Below are 23,318 nucleotides of genomic sequence, written 5' to 3'. Positions count from 1 at the left end.
CTTAAACAGAAAAACACATATTCTTAAGTCAAAAGTTTAAGGTTAATACTGTGATTTAATATTACTAAAAATAGTAATATTGACTTGAAAGTATATAATGTGGTGTTTATTTAAGTGAGCAGTGAGACTGTGTCTGGGTGAGAGCACCATGATCTTGTTGTGCCTGGTCAAAGGGCTCCTCTCTCTGCAGGCAGAGAGGCAGAGAGAGAGATAGGGCTGGTTAAAGTTTAACCCCGCAGGCTCATAAAGCAGCTGCGGGACAGTGGACCTTTGGAGTTTGATATGATGTGATTACAGAATCACCCCAGTAACACGTTGCTAAATTCACCAGAATGAAGGACTGAGTCTTCTGGGTGGTGATCTCTGGAATTGCTCAGGTAAGCTTAGCTCCCTAACTCTTCCTTCATGTGTGTCTGCTGCTTTGGAGTCTTGTAAAAAATCTCCCCTTGGAGATCTGCTCTCTTAGCACTGGGGATGCTTTTCATGTGACAGATCTAACTGATCACCTGTGGTCAAATGTTGTGTTGGGTGACTTGTATGGTTCTGAGGACACGGTCAAGGTAAGAAAGCAGAGGGAGGGGGGCATGGTCAGATGGTTTCATGTAGATGGTTGGTTCCCGCTGGGCACAGACATCAATTCAATGCCTATTCCATGTTGATTCAATGTAATTTCATTGAAATTATGTGGAAACAACTTTGATTCAACCAGTGTGTGCCCAGTGGGTTGTCATTTTCTGTTAATTGTGTTGATGTTGAAGACGGGGAAGAGCCTTGTTTAAAATAGTCATTTTAATTCAGTCGTTTATACTTTTGTAGCCGGTCAATCATTTGTATTTGTCAATTGTTGATTCTATGACAGTAAGGGCGTAGTAGTCACAGTAGGGTGCTTACAGTTTCATATAAGACAAACTGATTAACAGTAGCTCTTTCAACTGAAATCTAATCCTATGAAATACACCGTAAGGTATGGTATGTAGGCCAGATGCCAATAAACATATGGAACCTTAGTCAAGTGACCAAATAAACTTTAAAGGGGCTCTTCTTGAAAGGAAAGATAATTCATAAAACGTGTGACTAATGACTCCAAAAGGGACATAAGTCTGAACTATTTTATATAATTTGTATTATAAATCTTTTCGGACTCATTTTTCCAGCAGCAACAGCAGCCAACCCAGTGGCCTTCAGCCCTGTGTGTATTTAGCCTCAGTCAACAAAGCTCCAAAAAGCAGGTACTGATCACCGCCAGATAAGCCTCCGTCTAGTTATCTTGTTTACGCAAACGGTAACCAGGCTATCATGAAGAGAACCCCAGACAGAGAGAGAGAGAGTAATGGAGTCCTGTAGTATTATGTCCACTAAGGGCCTACCCTCCTAACAACGCCTTCTCTCCAAGCCACCCGGAACAGAAATAGAACCTAAAGTCCGTTTTCCTCCCCAGGTGTTTACTTAGGCTTAAAGTGGCACCCGCGTAACCCAATACCTCATCTTTGACAGTAGAGATTCATTGAGGGTGTTTCTTGGTCGGGGAATAGAAGAGTGATGTTGCCATGGCTGGCTGCCTACGCTAATGTTCTGCTAGTGAATGATTCCGCAATAACTCATCTCTCTAGACACAGGCTTGGAGAGTATCATAATGGCAGCTAATATTGAATTCACAGATGAAAATACATGACTTGGGTCCCAGTATTGTTACTGATGACATTGTGAACAAACAATCTGAAATGAGAGAGTGAAACCATATCACATCTGGCTTGACTGTCGTGAATGATGGTGCTCGACCCGGGAGCAGGTCAACTCCAGTATTTCTTATTTTGCCTGGCGTCTTGACATTTACAACAAAGCCTTCCCGGACAGCCGTTGAGGAGAGTGATGAGGAGTGAACAGTGAAAACAAAGCCATCTGTGGGCTTGTGTGTGTTGGCAGAATTCACTTTCTGAAAGGAGAGGTAGGTTTGACTATATTTGGAAACATTTCAAGGTGAAGAAGACAGTGTGTGCATGATATCATCATTTCCGTCATGATTAGCACTTGAGAACGTTTGAAGATCGTTTGAGTGGCCGTCACCCCTCACGTACCCTTTGACCCCTTCTGATCTGGAGGAGTGGGGCCTTGTCGTCACAAGCAGCACCTCTCTCTTTGATCCATATGTGTGGAAAGAAACAAAGAAAGGCCTCTCAATCAGAATGGAAATGATTGCAACACTCAGTTGTCTGTTTACTGTATCTTCCTGCTGATTTAATCAACCTCTTACCAACAAAAGGGGATTATCTTGAAGTAGCCTATAGTGTGCTAGCGTTGGGCGTCTTGTGTCTTGTGATTGGCCATTGAAAATCAAAGGATTGATTAAGGGACCCTTATTCAAAGCTGTTGCATAAACACTTCATGTATTTCTTATGTGACAGTACATGAGTGTGAGAGAGTGGGGAAGATGTGTAGGGTGGTGGGTGGAATAGATTGAGACAAAAGGGGCCTCAGCGGTGGTCTGCTGTTCCTGTGGTTGGCTGAGTTCTGTTAATAATTACATAGCTGTCCTTGACCAGGAACTGAATGAAATAGGCTTCTCTCTACATGTTGTCATAACATGGAGCAATGGCATTAGTGCATAACAACTGAGTACATGTTGGAGGTGCTAATCAGCCTAAATCATACCTGCTCATTCTGTAAAGGCCAAAGTGTATTTATGAGCAAATGTGATACATTACTGAAGGTCTGAACAAGCATTTCGCTACACCCCCAATAACATCTGCTAAACACGTGTATGTGACAAATAAAATTTGATTTGAAGCAGTTCAAGAGTTTATGCCAAAAAAGTAAAAATAGTAGCAAAAGAAGGCATGGTAACAGTGTGATTTGTTGACCTGTTGAGCTCCAGTTCAGTCAGGTAATGTATGGGTTGTTTAGCGATGTCACTGATGTGTTCTGAACTGTGATGTAATTTCAGTGAGCACCCCTAATTTTGCTGATTTATTGCTGCCAATCGCTCTCAATGGAATCTAATCAAAAATCCGGGGATGGACTGACGGGCATGCAGAAAGAGGTGTCGCTGCGTGCACTCATTCAGCGCACAGGATATCAATTATTTCAGGTAGGAACCAGACCCCAAGCATTTAGTGCTTTATCCAGTCTATGACCAATGCAGTGTTGGATACTATCATATGGCCCCCACACAAAAGTCATCCTTCTTTATGGAGTTTATGTGTAATGTGTGGCTCTGATAAAAGCCAATGCCTCTCCATCAGTTTCAAACCTATTTATGTGTGTGTGAGCTCTTTCGCTTGGCCTCGGTCATGACAAGTGATAATGGGGCACCACCCTGTGGTGGAAGAGACAAACAACTGGATCCCTTTGTCTGTTTTTGCTGCAGTCTGGTCCCTGGCAAATTAATTTGGTTGGGGATTCTACAGCTCATACTTTATTGTTATGTGGATTGTGTGGGAAATTTGTGCACAACTACAAGATCATACCAAATGAAGATATCAGGGAGATTTCTATATGAATGCTCAAATCTCTAATTCGGAATGAAACCTGCGTTACAAAGGGCTTTAAAGTGGTAGGATATCCTTACAAGCCCTGTACCACTGGTTACTCATTCCGGTTGTTTCCACAGGAGAATGGTCAGAGGAGGTACGGTGGGCCCCCTCCAGGCTGGGAAGGCCATCCCCCAGAGAGGGGCAGTGAGATCTTTGTGGGGAAGCTACCCAGGGACCTCTTCGAGGATGAGCTGGTCCCCCTCTGTGAGAAAGTAAGAGATGTTTGCCCAATTAAAGTAAGAGATGTTTGCCCAATTATAACAGTTCCCAAAGTGTAACCTGTTGTATGTCCTTGTTTTCAAATAAATCCCCTTTCTGTTCACAGTTTGGGAAGATCTATGAGGTTCGGATGATGATGGACTTCAATGGCAATAATCGGGGATATGCATTTGTTACCTTCACCACCAAAAATGAAGCCAAGACCGCCATGAAACAGCTCAATAACTATGAGATCAGGTAAGCAATCATGACACAATTAAATGAAATGGAGAAAAAGCCCTGTGTAGCCTTACGGTCAGCTACCAGAAACCTGTGCCTGAGTCATGGAAAACTCATTGCAGGACTACCAACACTCTCTTCATCATCATACAGCAACAATATCTGATTTAATTGTGTGTATTGTTGACAAACTAAATCAATCTTTCCATTCAATTCAATCCGGTTATCCTCCAGGAACGGAAGGCTCCTAGGCGTATGTGCCAGTGTGGACAACTGTCGTCTGTTTGTGGGGGGTATCCCCAAATCCAAGAAGAGAGAGGAGATCCTGATGGAGATGAAGAAAGTGACAGATGGGGTGTTGGAGGTGATTGTTTACCCCAGTGCTGCGGACAAGACCAAGAACAGGGGCTTCGCCTTTGTGGAGTACGACAGTCACCGCGCTGCAGCCATGGCCAGAAGGAAACTACTGCCAGGTACTGGACCCTTATTTTATACTATTAACAGTCATAGTACTGAGAATCACAGTCAGTCTAAAAACAACATCATTGTAACATAACCCTATGGAAGGATATAGTATATAATACTGGATCATGATGACTTTGAGACTTTTGCCTATGAAAACTAATTTGGATCTTTTGACTTTGGGTGGGCTGATTGGCTGAAGAGTTGAACTTCCTGATCTTCTTCCCCAGGGAGGATCCAGCTGTGGGGACACGCCATCGCCGTGGACTGGGCGGAGCCTGAAGTGGAAGTGGACGAGGACACCATGGCAACGGTGAAAATTCTCTATGTGAGGAACTTGATGCTGGCTACCACAGAAGAGACCATTGAGAAGGAGTTCAACAGTATCAAACCAGGCAGGTTCAGTTACAGTACAGCCGGATAGTGTGTCACATCTGGGTTCAACGACGAGTTTCTGTATGTGACTGTGTGTTGTAATGGGGTTAATATGCGGATGTATGTTAATGATCCACAGGTGCTGTGGAGAGAGTGAAGAAGATCAGAGACTACGCCTTTGTCCATTTCACCCAGAGAGAGGACGCGTTAAGCGCCATGGACGCAGTGAATGGAAAGGTGTGATCTCTAACACGATCTCTCTCACTGGCCTCTCTCTCGCACTGGTCTATCCCAGGACATGTAATGTCATGATGACACATGCTTTTATCTAAAGTGACTCCCAGTTAACACATATTCAATACATGCAACTCATGTGGGAATCAAACTCACATCAGTATCAGGCTCCAGCCACTGAGCCATCAGAACCAAGCAATATCACACAACAATGCATGATCCAGCCACACAACCATCCTCTACACTGAATAGTTCCTAAATGTCAACTCCTCCCCTAGCTGGTGGATGGCTCTCCCGTGGAGGTGACCCTGGCCAAGCCGGTGGATAAGGACAGCTACGTGCGCTACACCCGAGGTACAGGTGGCCGAGGTGGGGCCCTGCTCCAGGGGGAGTACGCCTACACACTGAGCCAGGTGTATGACCCCTCAGCAGCCTACCTGGGGGCCCCCGTGTTCTACGCCCCACAGGCATATGCTGCAATTCCTAATCAGTTCCGCTTCCCCAGTGCCAAGGGGCATGTGGGTGGCCGTGGCCTCGTGCGCACACCATCGGTTAGAGGTGGGTACCCTCTCTCTGCTTCCTCTCCATAGCCTATCAGTGAGACACAGATAGATATGGCCATTAATCTACCAATCTTTGTCTTTGAGTACCTGATTTGATCAATGGTATCTGATATAATCACTTGAGATATCCAAATCCAACCAGCCTCGATGGGTATCTTCCAACATCAACACTTCACTGAAAGATTAAACTGAAATTGCTTTGGTCTAAATTGCAATGAATCGTTTGAATCACAGCATGCTATAAAATACTTGATTCAAATGTTAAACAAGTCTGGAGCCAAATCCACATTTTGCAATGATACAGTATATGTTATTTCATTAATGTCTATGTTTGATCTCCTAATAGAGATAAGTTATCAATTTTCATGCATTTAGCACTATTATGCTGTCCTGATTTATTTATAGTAGTATGAGATTTAGGATGTCTGACTGTCATTCAAAATGTGCTCTCCATGGCTGCATATTACAGTCTAGTGTGACAAGTGCAAACATTCAATCAAGTTGGATTTGGGGGGAATTGAACGTGTCGAAAATGGAACCATTGAATGACTACCAAAAAATCAAAATAACGCCACAGCTTTAAGCAGTGAAAATGAGAATCACTGTACTGTGCCGGCCTGGATGACACCATAATCAGTGTTTACGTAGTCTTGATGGACCCCCAGGTGATTTCTGGTGATTTGATTTGATTTAATGCCTTCTTGCATTCCTAGAAATTTACATGAATGTACCTGTAGGGGCAGCGGGGGTGCGCGGGATGGGTGGTCGCGGATACCTTGCCTATGCAGGTGTAGGCCGAGGCTGTGCCACCTACCAGCTAAAGACAGACAAGCGCCCCGACGACAAGCTCTTTGACCTGCTGCCGGGCATGGAGCTCACGCCCATGAACCCTGTGTCTATGAAGCCTCCCGGTATCAAACATGCGCCACAGGTACACACCTCCCAGACGAGGCAATGCATGAGAACTGCATAATGAGGAACAACAAAAAGACACACACACACACACTTACTTATTAGCCCTAAATAACATATTCAGAATTCTGCTCACTCAATAATTGAATGTTGCAGAACAACAATGTCATATCATTGATTGATCTATGGATATGTATTGATTCATGCATCATCTTCTAGATCTTGGAGGACGTGTGTCAGAAGAACAACTGGGGGCAGCCAGTTTACCAGCTTCACTCTGCCATCGGACTTGATCAAAGGCAACTGTTCCTCTACAAAGTCACCATTCCGGCTCTGGCCAACCAATACCCTAATGTGTAAGAAACACAGCCACTTTGGAGTCTACTGTACACACATCCGTTACGTTTTCAGTAGTGGCTTCCTATATCGAAGGACCCCTTTGGATAACGTAACCTTTTAAAGGAGAAGTTCACTTTTTTTAACCAAATCTGTATTTTGGATGTAAATGGCTTGTTACAGAAGTGCCCAGGCACTTTCTTTGCGATTTCACTTGGTTTTGAGAAACGTAATCCACCAGCGATAAACTTCCTCATGCTCGTTAAGCAGTTGCAAGGACACAGATAAAACATTAACACAGACTCCAAAAACACCCAGATATTGACCCTTTAGAAACAGCAACGGTCTCAGTATAGTGATGCAGGTCTTTAGATGTTGTACACATGAAATTGTGTCATTCCGAACTTTATCCGCAACGTTATATTCCATGTTATGCATGTTGTGTGTGCGACTCAAGCGATACTTCTTCCGTGTAGCCCGCGCACACGGAAAGGTAGGCTATAGCTCGAGTCACACAACATGGAATATAACGTTGTGGATGAAGTTCGTAATGACACAACTGCTGAATAAGCATGAGGAAGTCTATCGCTAGTGGGGTAGGTTTCTCAAAACCAAGTGGAAAACGCAAAAAGAGTGGCTGGGCACTTCTATTACATGCTATTTGCATTTACAACATCAACTTCTCCTTTAACCTACTCTCCCTTTTCTTCCTCCCTTCTTTCCTTCCTCCAGGCATCCGTTCACCCCAGCCAAGCTGTGTACAGCTATGGATGAGGCCAAGGTTCATGCTGCGGAGCATGCCCTGCAGACCCTGGGGCTGCAGACAGAAGGCGCTGAGGCTTCCTCTGCAGCAGCAGCTGCATTCCCAGGTATGTTGTAAAGGTCCATAAGACTAACCATCATCCAACCCTTTCTCTACAGTAGGTCGCTAGCCTAGAACCACATAAAGGTATACACTACAAATACTAACCAAACCAAAAGGCAGTTCATTAATTACATATGCTGGCAAGTGCGAGTTTGTGATAGGTTCTAGAAAACATTTATCATACACACAATAACAGCAAGATATGAGATGAAACAACTTAAACTTATTAATTTGAATGGTCATTCAATCCACGTCCTTTCTCCTGATCTGCAGGTTACACAATAGCGAACACCTCAGCCTCAGTAGCTGCCTCCCAGCTCAAACAGGCTGTCGCCCTGGGCCAGGACCTGACAGCATACGCTACCTACGAGGGATATCCGGCCTTCGCCGTGGCAACCCGTGGAGACGGTTATGGAGTGTTCTAAATTCTAGGGCCATCCTGGATCTTCATCTCAGTCACCAGCATTCTTTCTTAGTATATACATTCTCAGACTGTGTAAAACTATGTAGTATCCATTATGTAAATGTCATTTGATTGTGTTGATCTATTTAGTGGTAGAGGACCACAATTAAATGTTATAGAGTTAGCAAATTGTCAGAAGTAGATTGTTTATGATGTAGTTTATCATTATATTGACAGCCAAGTCTTTTTTCAACTCATTATTTTTATGACACAGCTGCTGGTTCATAGTGATGGACTAGTGGTTTCCTTTGACCCAATAGAGGTTGTGGTGTCCCTTTCAAGTTTATTCAATTTTCCCTAAAAGTCTTCTTTACATTTCCTCATAAATCATTGATAGAAATAGAGTTTGCAAATGTCAGGGATACCATTTCTGCCATAGTTTCAATGGTGACCTTTAATTTCTACCTACATGTGCTGCAAGTGCCTTTTGATGTTGTTGCACAGTTGTACATTGTTAGACTAAAAACACTGGCGTGGGTTTATTTATTTTGTGCTATTTGTGTGTCAGTATTTACAAACGCACACACAGAATTTGTTTCCCTCTCTTTTCCGATGTTATAGTGTGCAGAAAATGAAAACCATCCCCAAGCTGTGAAGCTGAACTGCCTATTTTAATATTTTAAGGTTTTGTTGTCTATGGAAGTCTGTGCAAACGTGTCTGTTTTAGTCATGGGATATTTATTGTCAAAATGTCTGATTTTACATTGGAGTGTTAGCTATGGACAATCATCTTGGACAGAGATTGATGTCATTCTATTTTGCTTATTTTCCTTATTACTTCACACCCAACCTAGGCCTGTGAACATGGACATTGGAAGTGTGAACACACTTATCAGGGCACAAAACAACACTGATAAATATGAAAATGCCTAAGCAGTGACAGTATTAAAGTGTGTATAGCACTTAGAACATATTTTTATACCAGAAATCCAACACTATTTGTATAGTTATATTGTTTTTGGATATTTCAAAATCTCTGTGCCTCAGTAATTTATCTTAAATCCCATAAAAGCAAATCGTAAAGGGGTGAAAAATACAAATCTGAAATGTAAGGAGAAATGGGTACACTTTTGTGAAACTACATGTGGTACTGCTTGGGTAATTATAACGTGTCATGAACTGTAATTGCCCATGATAAATAAACAAATTGCATTTTGAGAATTGCTTTCTTCACTTTATTACAACTTAATTTTTTACATATAACTAAGAAAAGTGCCACAATACTTCAATAATTTAATTATATAAAAAATTAGGACTGCACATAATTACATGCTAAAAACATGTGAATAAACTGATCATAAACAAATTATTTTAACTTCCATGGGAGATGAGATATAGAATAGCACTAAAGCTGCCCGGGATTCAAAACCACACGTATTTTCCCTCACACCCTGTTGAGTGTAGTCCCCATTTGGCACATGGGCTTTTTGCACGTCAACCCAAAAGCTGGTTGTGTTTTGAAGCATGGGACTTGTTTAGTGCTTTAGTACTGTACATGCATTGTATTGCATTGAAATAGAGAACATACAATCGTTATTTACATTTACATTTTAGTCATTTAGCAGATGCTCTTATCCAGAGCGACTTACAGTTAGTGAGTGCATACATTTTTCATACTCATTATCATATCATATCATATCAGGGCCACTAGAAGTGTACACTATAATCTGCCGTATTTCAACTGCTGGTCTAGTCGTATTCAATGATCAGTGGTTAGTAATAATACGTTATTTTGGAGACTCTGAAGACATCTGAAACACCCTCATACGCTGTGATCACAGTCTCTAGGATTCCCTTCCGCTGTTTGTAGTGTCCAAAGTGTCGGATCCTGTAGGAGCCAGCCTGGGCTGACAGAGGGATGTGCCACTCAATGGTAGCGTTGCTCTCCGCTCCATTCTTTACCCAGTGAAACCTATTGGGAAAGGGGACAAGAGGAGTGTAGAGAAGGAGAAATTACAAGACAAGAGAAGAGAGAGAAAAGAAGAAAACAAGAACACAAGGCACATGAGGGATCAGTGTCACCTTCCATTCACTATTCCTTGGGCTATACAAGCTCTAAAGACCACCCCCAAGCAACCATACTGCACAACCTACCAATGCTCCTCTCAAAAATACTTGTTATGCTTGCAATTAACATCGTAGCCGAACTGTGCCAATGAACGACCTACTCGGCCATCAATAATCTCTGTCAATTTAAATACACTGTCTACATCCTTATGATTTCTTTAGACGCATCTTGAGTGTCATTTTCAACCTGGATTTGAGCCTGTGTTTAAAGGGGTACTGCGAGATTCTGGCATTTAAAACCTTGTTCTACTTACCCAGAGTCAGATGAACTTGTGGATACCATTTTTATGTCTCTGCGTGCATTATGAAGGAAGTTAGTGGTAGTTTCACGAGACAACTAAGCCAATGCTAACTTGCATTAGCACAATGACTGGAAGTCTACAGGTACAATAGCAATGCTAGCGTACCTGTAGACTTCCAGTCGTTGCGCTAACACTAGTTAGCATTGGCTCGGAAACTACCGCTAACTTCCTTCATACTGCACGCAGAGACATTAAAATGGTATCCACGAGTTAATCTGACTGGGTAAGTAGAATAATGGCTTAAATGCCAGAATCTCGCAATATCCCTTTAATAGCAGCCTGTGTGTTAAGCTGTGGTGATAATCAGCTACAAGGTGCTGGCTCATCACAACTTTATCAATGAGAGGTCCTTGAGAGATAAGGCCTGATGTGAATAATGCCAAATAAGCATTCTGTGCTTGTCAGATAAAATAATCAAACCGAACAGATATTTTTCCAGGCGCTGCTAATAAAATGGATTGTGTCCGATATACTGTGCGTCTGAAATTAGGAATTTGAATGAACAGGAAAGGCTCTACCTTGTCTCCCAAGATGCATCTGTGTGAACGACGTCCCAGTTTGCTGTGCTGTTGTGATACTTTTCCACAGTGACAAAGGTCTTGTCTCTCTGAAATGACATGGTATCAGTGGTGTCATCAGTGATGTGCTACATACTATACAACCAAGGTATATGAAGAAGTATAATACCATCAATGATACTAGTTAAGTGTAAGGTTGCGCTCTCACCATGTCTCCTGAGTGTCTTGGATTCCCTGCAACAAATGTAACAGAAGCAACATCCCCCTACAGGAATACATGAACATCCCTTGAACTACATTCATATGCTGAGGAGATTCAGCATTGATGTTGTAAACAAGTAAAAAAAACATCAGCTCATAGCCTTTTGACCAAGTCAGACTTACAACCCTGTACTCTGGGTCCACTTGCTCTAAAACCTCTCCAAACGTGGTGTTGACTGGCTTTTTGTCTACAGCCGCAGCAGGAAGCAAGCTGAACAGCTGACTCTCCTTGAAGAAAGGGGGCTCAGGACCCTTGGGCAGCTCCTGCTCTTTACCCTGTGAGCATAGGAGGTTGAAATATAGTCAGCTGGAAAAGGACATTCACTGTAACAGGAGCCGGTACATGTACTGTACAGTATGTGGTCCTCACCTCTGCAATGGCCTTGGCCAGGCCTCTAAACTTCTGGATGTATGCAGAAAGCGTATGAGGCCCGTAGATGGTGGACCCTCCTTCATAACGCTGGATCTGTGGAAAACAATACTAATCAGTGACTATGGGCCCTTTTGTGATCAGATCAGGTACCACTCAAAATCGCTTGTTCTCTCGTACCTGGTACTCCTCATAGGTGGTGATGTAATGAGTGTAGATGTTGCACAGGCCAGCGATGACCACCTCTGCATTACTGAATGTTCCCTGGGCCTCCAGTTCCTGATCAACAAACACATTCACAAGCATCATGTAATTCACATCGATGGGGCTGAAGTGGAGCGGGTGTCCACATCACTAAGGACTCATCATGGTCCAAACACACCAACACAGTCATGAAGAGGGCACAACAATGCCTCTTCCCCCTCAAGAGGCTGAAAAGATTTGGCATTGGCCCTCAGATCCTCAGGACCTCTATACCAGGCGGTGTCAGAGGAAGGCCATAAAAATTGTCGAAGACTCCAGCCACCCAAGTCATAGACTGTTCTGTCTGCTACCGCATGGCAAGCGGTACTGATGCACCAAGTCTGGAACCAAGAGGACCCTAAACAGCTTCTACCCCCAAGCCATAAGACTTTTAAATCGTTAGTTCTGCATTGACCCTATCTGCATTTACCCTTTTTGCACTAACTTGTTTGACTCACCAGTGTCACATACGCTGCTGCTACTGTTTACCAGTGGAGGCTCCCCAGAGGAGCAAGGGGAGGACCATCCCCCTCAGTGAATTTCATAAAAAATAAAAATAGATAAAACTATACTAAATATATTCACCAAATAATTTATTAAAACACACCTTTTGCAATGAAGGTCTACAGTAGCCTCAACAGCACTCTCTGGGGTAGCACCATGGTGTAGCCGGAGGACAGCTAGTTTCCGTCCTCCTCTGGGTACATTGACTTCAATTCAAAACCTAGGAGGCTCATGGTTCTCACCCCCTTCCATAGACTTACACAGTAATTATGACAACTTCCGGAGGACGTCCTCCAACCTATCAGAGCTCTTGCAGCATAAACTGACATGTTGTCCACGCAATCAAAGTATTAGAGAATTAATCTAGTACTGAAAGCATAAGCTACAGCTAGCTAGCACTGCAGTGCATAAAATGTGGTGAGTAGTTGACCCAAAGAGAGAGAAAGACAATAGTTGAACAGTTTTGAACAAATTACATTTCTTCAAAAATGAAGGAGAAGCGAGAGAGAGAGAGATAGCTATATATATATATATATATATATATATATATATATATATATATATATCTTAGGATTTTTTTCACTTTCGCCTACTAAATCACCCGGCTCAAACAGAGTGGGATGCTATGTTAGCAAGCTGGCTATGGCTATTCAACACTGGAACTCTTCCAAGTCAAGGTTAGCTTTTGGTTTTATTCATTTATTTCCACCGCGGCCCACCGGTGTAACTACTAAACTGCTTGCTGTACACTGTACTGCATGATTGTAGCAGGTTTACTAATGCGTTAGTTCTAGTAGCTATGTTGACTATGATGTTAGCTAATATGGGGACAACGATGTAGGCTTTGTGTAGCGGTTATGGTATGAAGGTTTGGCTTGGAAAGGTTTTTTCACCTGGTCACAGATAGCTGTTGTGTTGTGCAATGAAGTCCACAAGCGAAAAGGTGAGAGGAGAAGAGCGCTTAGATGCAAGAAGGAATTATACAACGAGCAAAATGATCATGCAAACAGTATGTGGCTGCTATGAAAGTGAAATGTGTTTGCTGGTGATCAGGGGTGTATTCATTCCTCCAATTCTGTTGAATAAAAAACGTTTCTTAAACAGAAGCAAACGGAACGAAATGGGGATAAACATACCAGAATCTTTCCAATACACTTGTTTGCAACTGTTTGGACTAATGATTACACCCTAGATCAGCTAGATGCAGGCAAGAATGTGCAAGGCGGTATTGAATGTGCCACTGTCTGACACCTTGATTACAAAAAATTATCTCTCGATCTGCACCTACGTTGTAAACTTTCATTCATAGGCTAGGTTGTAGCAACCTTATGATGGGTATAGGGAAAATGTGAGTATCATGTAGTAGCTTAAACCTATCGCTGTTACATTGAGCTGGGTGAATGGAATATGAATGACAGTCATCCAATATGCTGTAATAGAAATAAGGCCAAGATCAAAAAAACTAAAATTGGCCTCCCAAATCTTAAACGGCACTGTCCGCCACTGCTGTTTACTATCTGTTACTTTATTCCTAGTTACAGTTGAAGTCGGAAGTTTACATACACCTTAGCCAAATACATTTAAACTCAGTTTTTCACAATTCCTGACATTTAATCCTAGTAAAAATTCCCTGTCTTAGGTCAGTTAGGATCAGCACTTTATTTTAAGAATGTGAAATGTCAGAATAATAGTAGAGAATGATTTATTTCAGCTTTTATTTCTTTCATCACATTCCCAGTGGGTCAGAAATGACATACACTCAATTAGTATTTGGTAGTATTGCCTTTAAATTGTTTAACTTGGGTCAAACGTTTCGTGTAGTCTTCCACAAGCTTCCCACAATAAGTTGGGTGAATTTTCGCCCATTCCTCCTGACAGAGCTGGTGTAATTGAGTCAGGTTTGTAGGCCTCCTTGCTCGCACACGCTTTTTCAGTTCTACCCACAAATGTTCTATAGGATTTAGGTCAGGGCTTTGTGATGGCCACTCCAATACCTTGACTTTGTTGTCCTTAAGCCATTTTGCCACAACTTTGGAAGTATGCTTGGGGTTATTGTTCATTTGGAAAACCCATTTGCGACCAAGCTTGAACTTCCTGACTGAAGTCTTGAGATGCTTCAATATATCCACATAATCTTCCTTCCTCATGATGCCATCTATTTTGTGAAGTGCACCAGTCCCTCCTGCAGCAAAGCACCCCCACAGCATGATGCTGCCACCACCGGGCTTCACGGTTGGGATGGTGTTCTTCGGCTTGCAAACCTTCCCCTTTTTCCTCCAAACATAACGATGGTCATTATAGCCAAACAATTCTATTTTTGTTTCATCAGACCAGAGGACATTTCTCCAAAAAGTACAACCTTTGTCCCCATGTGCAGTTGCAAACCATACTCTGTCTTTTTTATGGCGGTTTTGGAGCAGTGGCTTCTTCCTTGCTGAGCGGCCTTTCAGGTTATGTCGATATAGGACTCGTTTTACTGTAGATATAGATACTTTGGTACCTGTTTCCTACAGCATCTTCACAAGGTCCTTTGCTGTTGTTCTGGGATTGATTTGCACTTTTCGCACTAAAGTAATTCATCTCTAGGAGACAGAACGCGTCTCCTTCCTGAGCGGTATGACGGCTGCGTGGTCCCATGGTGTTTATACTTGCGTACTATTGTTTGTACAGATGAACGTGGTACCTTCAGGCATTTGGAAATTGCTCCCAAGGATTAACCAGACTTGTGGAGGTCTACCATTTTTTTTCTGAGGTCTTGGCTGATTTCTTTTGATTTTCCCATGATGTCAAGCAAAGAGGCACTGAGTTTGAAGGTAGGCCTTGAAATACATCCACAGGTACACCTCCAATTGACTCAAATGATGTCAATTAGCCTATCAGAAGCTTCTAAATCCATGACATCATTTTCTGGAATTGTCCAAGCTGTTTAAAGGCACCGTCAACTTAGTGTATGTAAACTTCTGACCCACTGGAATTGTGATACAGTAAATTATAAGTGAAATAATCTGTCTGTAAACAATTGTTGGAAAAATTACTTGTGTCATGCACAAAGTAGATGTCCTAACCAACTTGCCAAAACTATAGTTTGTTAACAAGAAATGTGTGGAGTGGTTGAAAAACAAGTTTTAATGACTTCAACCTAAGTGTATGTAAACTTCCGACTTCAACTGTATATGTACATATCTACCTCAATTACCTCGTACCCCTGCACATCGACTCGGTACTAGTACCCCTTGTCTATAGCCAAGGTATCGTTACTTATTGTGTATCTATTATTACTTTTATTATTACGTGTTTTACTTTTCTATTATTTCTCTATTTTCTTTCTCTCTGCATTGATGGGGAGGGCTGTAAGTAAGCAATTCACTGTCAGTCCACACCTGTTTTTTACGAAGCATGTGATTTGATAAAATGTGATTTGTATGACAGCCATGAACATTTAAAACATAAAAAATGCTAACAGAATATTTGCCTTAATGAGTGGGTGTACATGCATGCAGTGTGTTTGTGATATTTGATTCTCACCTGCTTGACTGCCTCTCTTATCCTCCTTCCTGACATCGTGCTGCAACACACGTGTAAACAGAATTCAATCAATGTCTTTTAACACGTCAGCTAAACAAACACTGCGGCCTGTCTGTTTTGTGCTGTGTTCTCTCCAAAACAAGGTTGATTTGCATTGTTCTTTCAATGTGCGCCTGAATGCGTGACCAGCGACCACAGAGTCACGACCTGTTCCATCTCAAGTCCAACTCACTGTTGCTTAATCACATTTTCCATGACAGCATAGTGAGGAAAATCAAATTAGGGTCTATTAGGGTCAAATACCCCCACACACGTACACACTGTAGTGGAAACTCACGTCATTTCTCCAGGGATAGCCACAATGGCCACAGGTCCTATGGTGATCATCTGGACGTCCACAATGCTTGGGTGCCAGGGGAGGGGCCAGGTCATCTAAGGCAGAGAGAACGACACGGTTCCAGTCACATCTCACCGCTGGTGACATTTACATTTACATTTTACATCATTTACATAATGTACAGTACACTGACACAGCCCTAGCTATGGAAACACAATTTCCCTAGTCTAACACCACAGTTCAAGCCCATGGAAAGTCTCAGGTCGCACTGGGTCTGCAATGGAAAAAGGCAGAAAGAGAACCGTGCTCACCTCTCCAGTGCTGAAGAGAATAGGTTTGGGTTGGTGGCAGTCCTGTGTCTCATTGGAGGGAGCTCCAAGCAGTGCATCTCTAATGCCGTCCCAAAATGGGTCACCCTCAACAGCCCCTGGATACATACAGCATGTACATTTCAGAACAATTCAGTACATTGAGGAGTGGTTATCTACATGACAATTATCTAAATATAGTACAGAAATATACATTGAGTGTACAAAACATTATGAACACCTAATGCACCCCCTTTTGACCTCAGAACAGCCTCAATTCGTCAGGGAATGGACTCTACAAGGTGTCGAAAGCATTCCACAGGGATGCTGGCCCATGTTGACTCCAATGCTTCCCACAGTTGTGTCAAGTTGGCTGGATGTCCTTTGGGTGATGGACCATTCTTGATACACACGGGAAACTGTTGGGTTCTGCACTTAAATCCTTTGTTTTGCCCATTCACCCTCTGAATAGCACACATACACAATCCATGTCTCAATTGTCTCAAGGCTTAAAAATCCTTCTCCTCCCCTTCATCTACACTGATTGAAGTGGATTTAACAAGTGACATCAATAAGGGACCATAGTGTTCACCTGGATTCACCGGGTCAGTCTATGACATAGAAAGAGCATGTGTTCCTACACTCAGTGTATAATGGACAATGAAAAGCAGAGAAGGGTTTCTAACCTTGTGTGAAATTGAGGTCACCTCCTCCGTCTGTAGTCCCTGCGGCGAAGCTGTGGCCCAGGGCTGGTTTACAGGTTCTGCCCTGATTGTGAGACAAGCTTGGTCAGAACCACAAAATTCAATGCATACTGTATCAAAATCAACTGGGTCAAACTTCTACAGTTATAATAATAATAATAGTAATAATAGTAATAATAATAATAATAATTAGGTGGGTGCTTATATTTGTCCTATTTCATACATGTACAAGTGTGTATTAATACGCATGTGTGAATTGGAAATGTATTTTTTGCATATCCCAACTCTTCCTGAGACACCCTCAGAGAGTGGGGTCACAGCCAGTGTCTGCCGTTATCAACAGCGACCCTGGAGCAATTAGGGTCAAGTGTCTTGCTCTAGGGCACATCGGCAGATTTTTCAGTTATATCACACTGCAGTCGACATCAAGGAATTATATTATCCTTGAAAGTACTTCCAGCATTATCTCTGATGTTGATAAAGCAAGGCACCATAAAAGTAAATGCCAAGAACATCATCTCAGTGTTTTAAGATAAAGAGTGAGGCAGAGGTGAGAAGTTGAATCGAGGGCATACTTTGTTACTTGTGACACACTCTTCGGTTTGGCTCCCTGTGTGGTCTTACAGGTGCAGAGGTTAAGGTTAGGGTTTCTCACTGTGTGTGTAGAGTTTAGTTGGACGGTCACATCAGTCATGTTCACCCACTGATGGGCTGCATGGAGGGGCCCACGCACCTCCTGACTGGCCTTACCATACAGATCCTTTAGGGGGCAAACAACAATATAACAGTCACTTACAGTTTAGTCATTTAGCAAACGCTCTTATCCAGAGCTACTTACAGGGACAATTAGCGTTAAGTGCCTTGCTCAAGTGCACAGACAGATTTTTCACCTAGTCGGCTCAGGGATTCGAACCAGCAACCTTTCGGTTTCTGGCCAACGCTCCTGACCTTTAGGCTACCTAGATATGGATGACCAACTCAACTAATCTCTTGATGAAGAAGATAAACATCTATCCACGTAACTGGTTTCTCAGTGAGGCAAAGTTGTTTCACAGACCATGGAATTAAAATGGGCATATCACTCATAGTGACTGGTAAGATGTCTTACCTTTGCCCTTTTGTAAATGTTCTCTCCTATGATCTTGGTGTTGTTGAACATGTCAGATCCTGCTGGACCCAGCGCAATACACATTTTTGTCTGGAAAACATCACAAAAGAGGTGGTGTACACAGGTTGGAGCTGTAGTGTTTTTGATGCTGTTCAGTAAATGTCTGCTACAGTATTCCATGGTGTACTGCTATTGTTTTGTGTCTGCCGTACACACCCCTCCGATGGGACAGGAGCTGTTGAGGTAATCACAGGAGAGTCCAGTGTTGGCACAGAATGGCCCTCTGATGTTTGGGCTGGCGTCTCCCAGGTTAGAGGAGGCAAAGGCTGCCACAAACGGCCCCTGGAACAAGACAGTGTCAAATGGAGTAAGGTATCCGTCACATATATCTTCCATATATTACACATAATGTAATATACGTAATATATTTCATATACATATTTATTTTGTTTTCATGTCCCATGAATTTAAGTTTCCAACATCACTTCATTAATCAATACTTGAAATGTTCCCAGCTCTAAAGAACTAATACCCCAATTTAGCTTATCAAAGCCAGGTTTTGCATCTGTAAGCAGTCTGAAAGATTTGTTTTTGTTAAAGTAAGAAAGAAATCAAAGCTCAGCTCTTGAGTGACTGTGGAGAGCAAGGTTTCATCAACTTGCATAATGGAAAATTACATTAACATGATTTAATTACAGAAGCCAAGTTTGTTACACATTCAGTGCAACATCACAGAAAAATAACGTTTAGATTGGCTCTATTTATTTGTTACACCACAACTCTCAACAGACTCTTGAGTCACTCTCCCAACACGCACATTCAATCATTCTGTAGTTGCACTGGGGAAACATCCAACAGCCACCACACATATCTATTATCCTAAATATTAAAATGTTGTTTAGATAAGGATAATGAAACCTCACCTCTCCAGGCAAGAAGTTAATGTTTTTCTCCTGCTCCAGTAGGTAAGAGGCATAGCCCACGTTATCACTGCTGACCATCTGATTGGTGTAGTTCATACTGACAGCATGGACAGCGAACCAGCTAAAAGTGAAGGGGCCATATGTCAATGTGTCTGATAAATGTGAATGCCAAAGAACCAATGGGTCAGAGGGCCTCGAAGACAGAGGACATCTCACTGCCATTCTCATAAGTCATTATAGCTAGATGTTGACACCAACGGGCCACTGGTTGGGTTTGTATGATGCACATAAGAGGTGGAAATGTGTTTCCATTTACCTGAGCATGCCCATACCATCTCCATCCAGGTCTGTGAACTTCAGAAGCGTGACCTGCTTGTCTGTGTTGGATTTATACCTGTAAAAGGTTGTATGATTGGGAGTCTTCAATACAAACCAATTTCTGAAACATTCATGAATATGACCAAGCCTGGTCTATAAGCTACAGTGGGGAAAAAAAGTATTTAGTCAGCCACCAATTGTGCAAGTTCTCCCACTTAAAAAGATGAGAGAGGCCTGTAATTTTCATCATAGGTACACGTCAACTATGACAGACAAATTGAGAAGAAAAAAAATCCAGAAAATCACATTGTAGGATTTTTTATGAATTTATTTGCAAATTATGGTGGAAAATAAGTATTTGGTCACCTACAAACAAGCAAGATTTCTGGCTCTCACAGACCTGTAACTTCTTCTTTAAGAGGCTCCTCTGTCCTCCACTCGTTACCTGTATTAATGGCACCTGTTTGAACTTGTTATCAGTATAAAAGACACCTGTCCACAACCTCAAACAGTCACACTCCAAACTCCACTATGGCCAAGACCAAAGAGCTGTCAAAGGACACCAGAAACAAAATTGTAGACCTGCACCAGGCTGGGAAGACTGAATCTGCAATAGGTAAGCAGCTTGGTTTGAAGAAATCAACTGTGGGAGCAATTATTAGGAAATGGAAGACATACACACTGATAATCTCCCTCGATCTGGGGCTCCACGCAAGATCTCACCCCGTGGGGTCAAAATGATCACAAGAACGGTGAGCAAAAATCCCAGAACCACACGGGGGGACCTAGTGAATGACCTGCAGAGAGCTGGGAACAAAGTAACAAAGCCTACCATCAGTAACACACTACGCCGCCAGGGACTCAAATCCTGCAGTGCCAGACGTGTCCCCCTGCTTAAGCCAGTACATGTCCAGGCCCGTCTGAAGTTTGCTAGAGTGCATTTGGATGATCCAGAAGAGGATTGGGAGAATGTCATATGGTCAGATGAAACCAAAATATAACTTTTTGTTAAAAACTCAACTCGTCGTGTTTGGAGGACAAAGAATGCTGAGTTGCATCCAAAGAACACCATACCTACTGTGAAGCATGGGGGTGGAAACATCATGCTTTGGGGCTGTTTTTCTGCAAAGGGACCAGGACGACTGATCCGTGTAAAGGAAAGAATGAATGGGGCCATGTATCGTGAGATTTTGAGTGAAAACCTCCTTCCATCAGCAAGGGCATTGAAGATGAAACGTGGCTGGGTCTTTCAGCATGACAATGATCCCAAACACACCGCCCGGGCAACAAAGGAGTGGCTTCGTAAGAAGCATTTCAAGGTCCTGGAGTGGCCTAGCCAGTCTCCAGATCTCAACCCAATAGAAAATCTTTGGAGGGAGTTGAAAGTCCGTGTTGCCCAGCGACAGCCCCAAAACATCACTGCTCTAGAGGAGATCTGCATGGAGGAATGGGCCAAAATACCAGCAACAGTGTGTGAAAACCTTGTGAAGACTTACAGAAAACGTTTGACCTGTGTCATTGCCAACAAAGGGTATATAACAAAGTATTGAGAAACTTTTGTTATTGACCAAATACTTATTTTCCACCATAATTTGCAAATAAATTCATAAAAAATCCTACAATGTGATTTTCTGGATTTTTTTTTCTCATTTTGTCTGTCATAGTTGACGTGTACCTATGATGAAAATTACAGGCCTCTCTCATCTTTGTAAGTGGGAGAACTTGCACAATTGGTGGCTGACTAAATACTTTTTTTCCCCACTGTATATCCTGTATTTATACTTTGTGAGCTACTGTATAAAATAAATGGTACAAACATACTTGTTCCTCTCCTCTGCAGGGTTGTTGAGGTAGGAGTGAGGACTTCTGTTTAGGTTGCTCTCCTCAAGCTCTCCTTTGCTCATGTAGATTCTCCCAGGTTTTATATTCCTGTGTGCTATATCAATGCTCTAAGTGGAGACATAAAGGTTTTATTGTCAAACCGCAAACTCCTACCCATTTTCACTAGTTCATCCATTTTATTGTATTAGATACCATGTATAGCAAAATAATGTAACTCAAGTAGTGTAATGCATAAAACATTATCAATATAGTCAAATTGAGGCAGTAAGATATATGGATTTATATACTGCAGTCAAGAGTGACATAGGGACAGGCACCTTGACAATTCCATTGACGATGGCTTTGATGGAGGGTTTGATGTAACCTTTACTAGTGATCATGAAGAGGGTGTATTGGAAGTACCCACCCAGACCAGAGTGTGTGTGGGTGGCACTCAGAATCACATTGTCCTGTCTGTACAGGTTACCATATTTCACCTCAAGTTCCTTCAGCACCTAAAACACATTGCATTGGATGAGACAACACTGACTACTTCTTCAAACGTATGCATTTTTTGTGTGTGTTTTACAGTGCATTTGCGTTCTCCATTTCCGTCAGCCTCCTCCATGATTCTGAAAGCTGATCGAGCTTAACGTGTGTGTGTGTGTGTGTGTGTGTTTCGGTATACTGGAACTCACCTCCAGCCGTAGCCTCTGAGAGATCATGCCGATGTCAGCGGTCACAAACACCACCCTCTTACTCCCATCATCCACAATAAAGGCCCTACTGAAGAGGCGGGTGTGGATCCCCGCAGCAGTCTGCTCCAAGTTCGCATAGCCCATCTGGAATAAAGATATACCGTTAACTTCCCTGGTTTAATGCATTGTACCTGCAAACTGTAAACAACTAAAAATGATGACTTCCTATCACAGATCTCATCTCATTGTCTCATTATAAATGCTATCACAGATTCTTATCAGGTATTTCTCAATGTGGATGGGTCAATCTCGGCCACATCTCTATAACAATGATTTGTGAGCATACAAGAGATGCCACTAGTGTAATGCAAGAAGCATCCATGACTCTGTGAAATAGTCAAGAAAATACAAAAATAAATAAACTTCCGTTTCGGAGTCCTGAAGGACCATTGCCACTCACCAGGGGGACATCCCCAGGGGGTCCGGTGCAGTCTGCTCTACCCACCCCTATGAGGTATGGGTTCTCATGTGGTCCTGCAGTAGGACTGACTGTAGGCTCTGGTTCCTCTGTAGTCAAAAAACATTACACATCAGTTGTTCATACCATCAAAAATAAACAAATCCTTCTGAATTGGACTATTAGAAATAAACTGAATGAAGATTACATTTTTGGCAGTCATGTGTGCAGGAACGTTTACTCGTATTCATAAATAAACCACATGATAAACCCCTGCTATCAAGCACTAAAATAACTACTACCCACATGTGCAAAAGGAGACAAACGGAGATCAACTCTTACGTGATCGGTCTTCCCAGTGGATGGCCATGACTGAGATGAGCCCCACAGATACTGCGGTCATGACCACAAACAGGACCATGAGGGTGACCTCGAGGGTGCTCAGGCCACAGCACACGGTTTTCCTCCTAGCCATGGCCCAACACTGAGCATAACAGACATGGTGTTAATAAAAGCACTTCTTGGACATGTGAGAAGTGTTTCATGAATGAAAGTCATTCAGCTTAAACCTTGACAGATGCACACTAATGATACGCTTGTATTAGCAAATTAGAGCAAATAGAAGAAATAAATTGTTATTGAAAAACGTAAGTCCTTGATGTAATAAAATCAGTTA

At 42.4% G+C, this 23,318-nt stretch overlaps 2 protein-coding genes across 4 annotated transcripts; one reads left to right on the top strand and one right to left on the bottom strand.

The window, feature by feature from the left end:
- Positions 1-268: 268 nt before the first annotated feature.
- LOC311101148 (APOBEC1 complementation factor-like) lies at positions 269-9,339 on the top strand. 3 transcript variants are annotated; one of them, XM_084142221.1, is made up of 12 exons: positions 269-377; positions 2,942-3,085; positions 3,608-3,742; positions 3,856-3,986; positions 4,203-4,441; positions 4,661-4,825; positions 4,945-5,042; positions 5,318-5,597; positions 6,340-6,533; positions 6,734-6,870; positions 7,583-7,719; positions 7,989-9,339. In XM_084142221.1, the coding sequence occupies exons 2-12, from the start codon at positions 2,987-2,989 to the stop codon at positions 8,138-8,140; spliced, it is 1,767 nt and encodes a 588-aa protein (XP_083998347.1). In that variant the 5' UTR covers positions 269-377; positions 2,942-2,986; the 3' UTR covers positions 8,141-9,339. The 3 variants fall into 3 exon arrangements, with proteins under 3 accessions (XP_083998347.1, XP_083998346.1, XP_083998348.1); XM_084142220.1 differs by having other exon boundaries at positions 6,316-6,533; XM_084142222.1 differs by lacking the exon at positions 2,942-3,085 and having other exon boundaries at positions 282-377; positions 6,316-6,533.
- Positions 9,340-9,407: 68 nt separating this feature from the next.
- asah2 (N-acylsphingosine amidohydrolase 2) lies at positions 9,408-23,117 on the bottom strand (the record flags this gene model as incomplete). Its single annotated transcript, XM_084142217.1, has 20 exons — positions 9,408-10,090; positions 11,066-11,154; positions 11,274-11,330; positions 11,450-11,602; positions 11,697-11,792; positions 11,877-11,975; positions 15,969-16,008; positions 16,306-16,400; positions 16,617-16,732; positions 17,300-17,381; positions 17,973-18,077; positions 18,426-18,515; positions 18,642-18,767; positions 19,349-19,469; positions 19,665-19,742; positions 21,488-21,615; positions 21,826-22,002; positions 22,186-22,329; positions 22,646-22,752; positions 22,985-23,117. 20 exons carry the CDS (start codon positions 23,115-23,117, stop codon positions 9,892-9,894), a joined length of 2,235 nt encoding a protein of 744 aa, XP_083998343.1. The 3' UTR covers positions 9,408-9,891.
- Between the last annotated feature and the right edge of the window lie 201 nt (positions 23,118-23,318).

This window comes from Coregonus lavaretus (assembly GCF_964263955.1).
Source record: "Coregonus lavaretus genome assembly, chromosome: 25".
Taxonomy (NCBI): domain Eukaryota; kingdom Metazoa; phylum Chordata; class Actinopteri; order Salmoniformes; family Salmonidae; genus Coregonus; species Coregonus lavaretus.
This window is presented reverse-complemented; position numbering and strand designations above follow the sequence as displayed.

Bases quoted from the DNA above. Each gene is read 5' to 3' on its own strand.
- LOC311101148 (XM_084142220.1), top strand. From the start codon at position 2,987: ATGGAATCTAATCAAAAATCCGGGGATGGACTGACGGGCATGCAGAAA. The intron at 6,871-7,582 runs GTAAGAAACACA...TCCTTCCTCCAG, and splicing joins GCCAACCAATACCCTAATGT to GCATCCGTTCACCCCAGCCA. The intron at 7,720-7,988 runs GTATGTTGTAAA...CCTGATCTGCAG, and splicing joins AGCAGCAGCTGCATTCCCAG to GTTACACAATAGCGAACACC.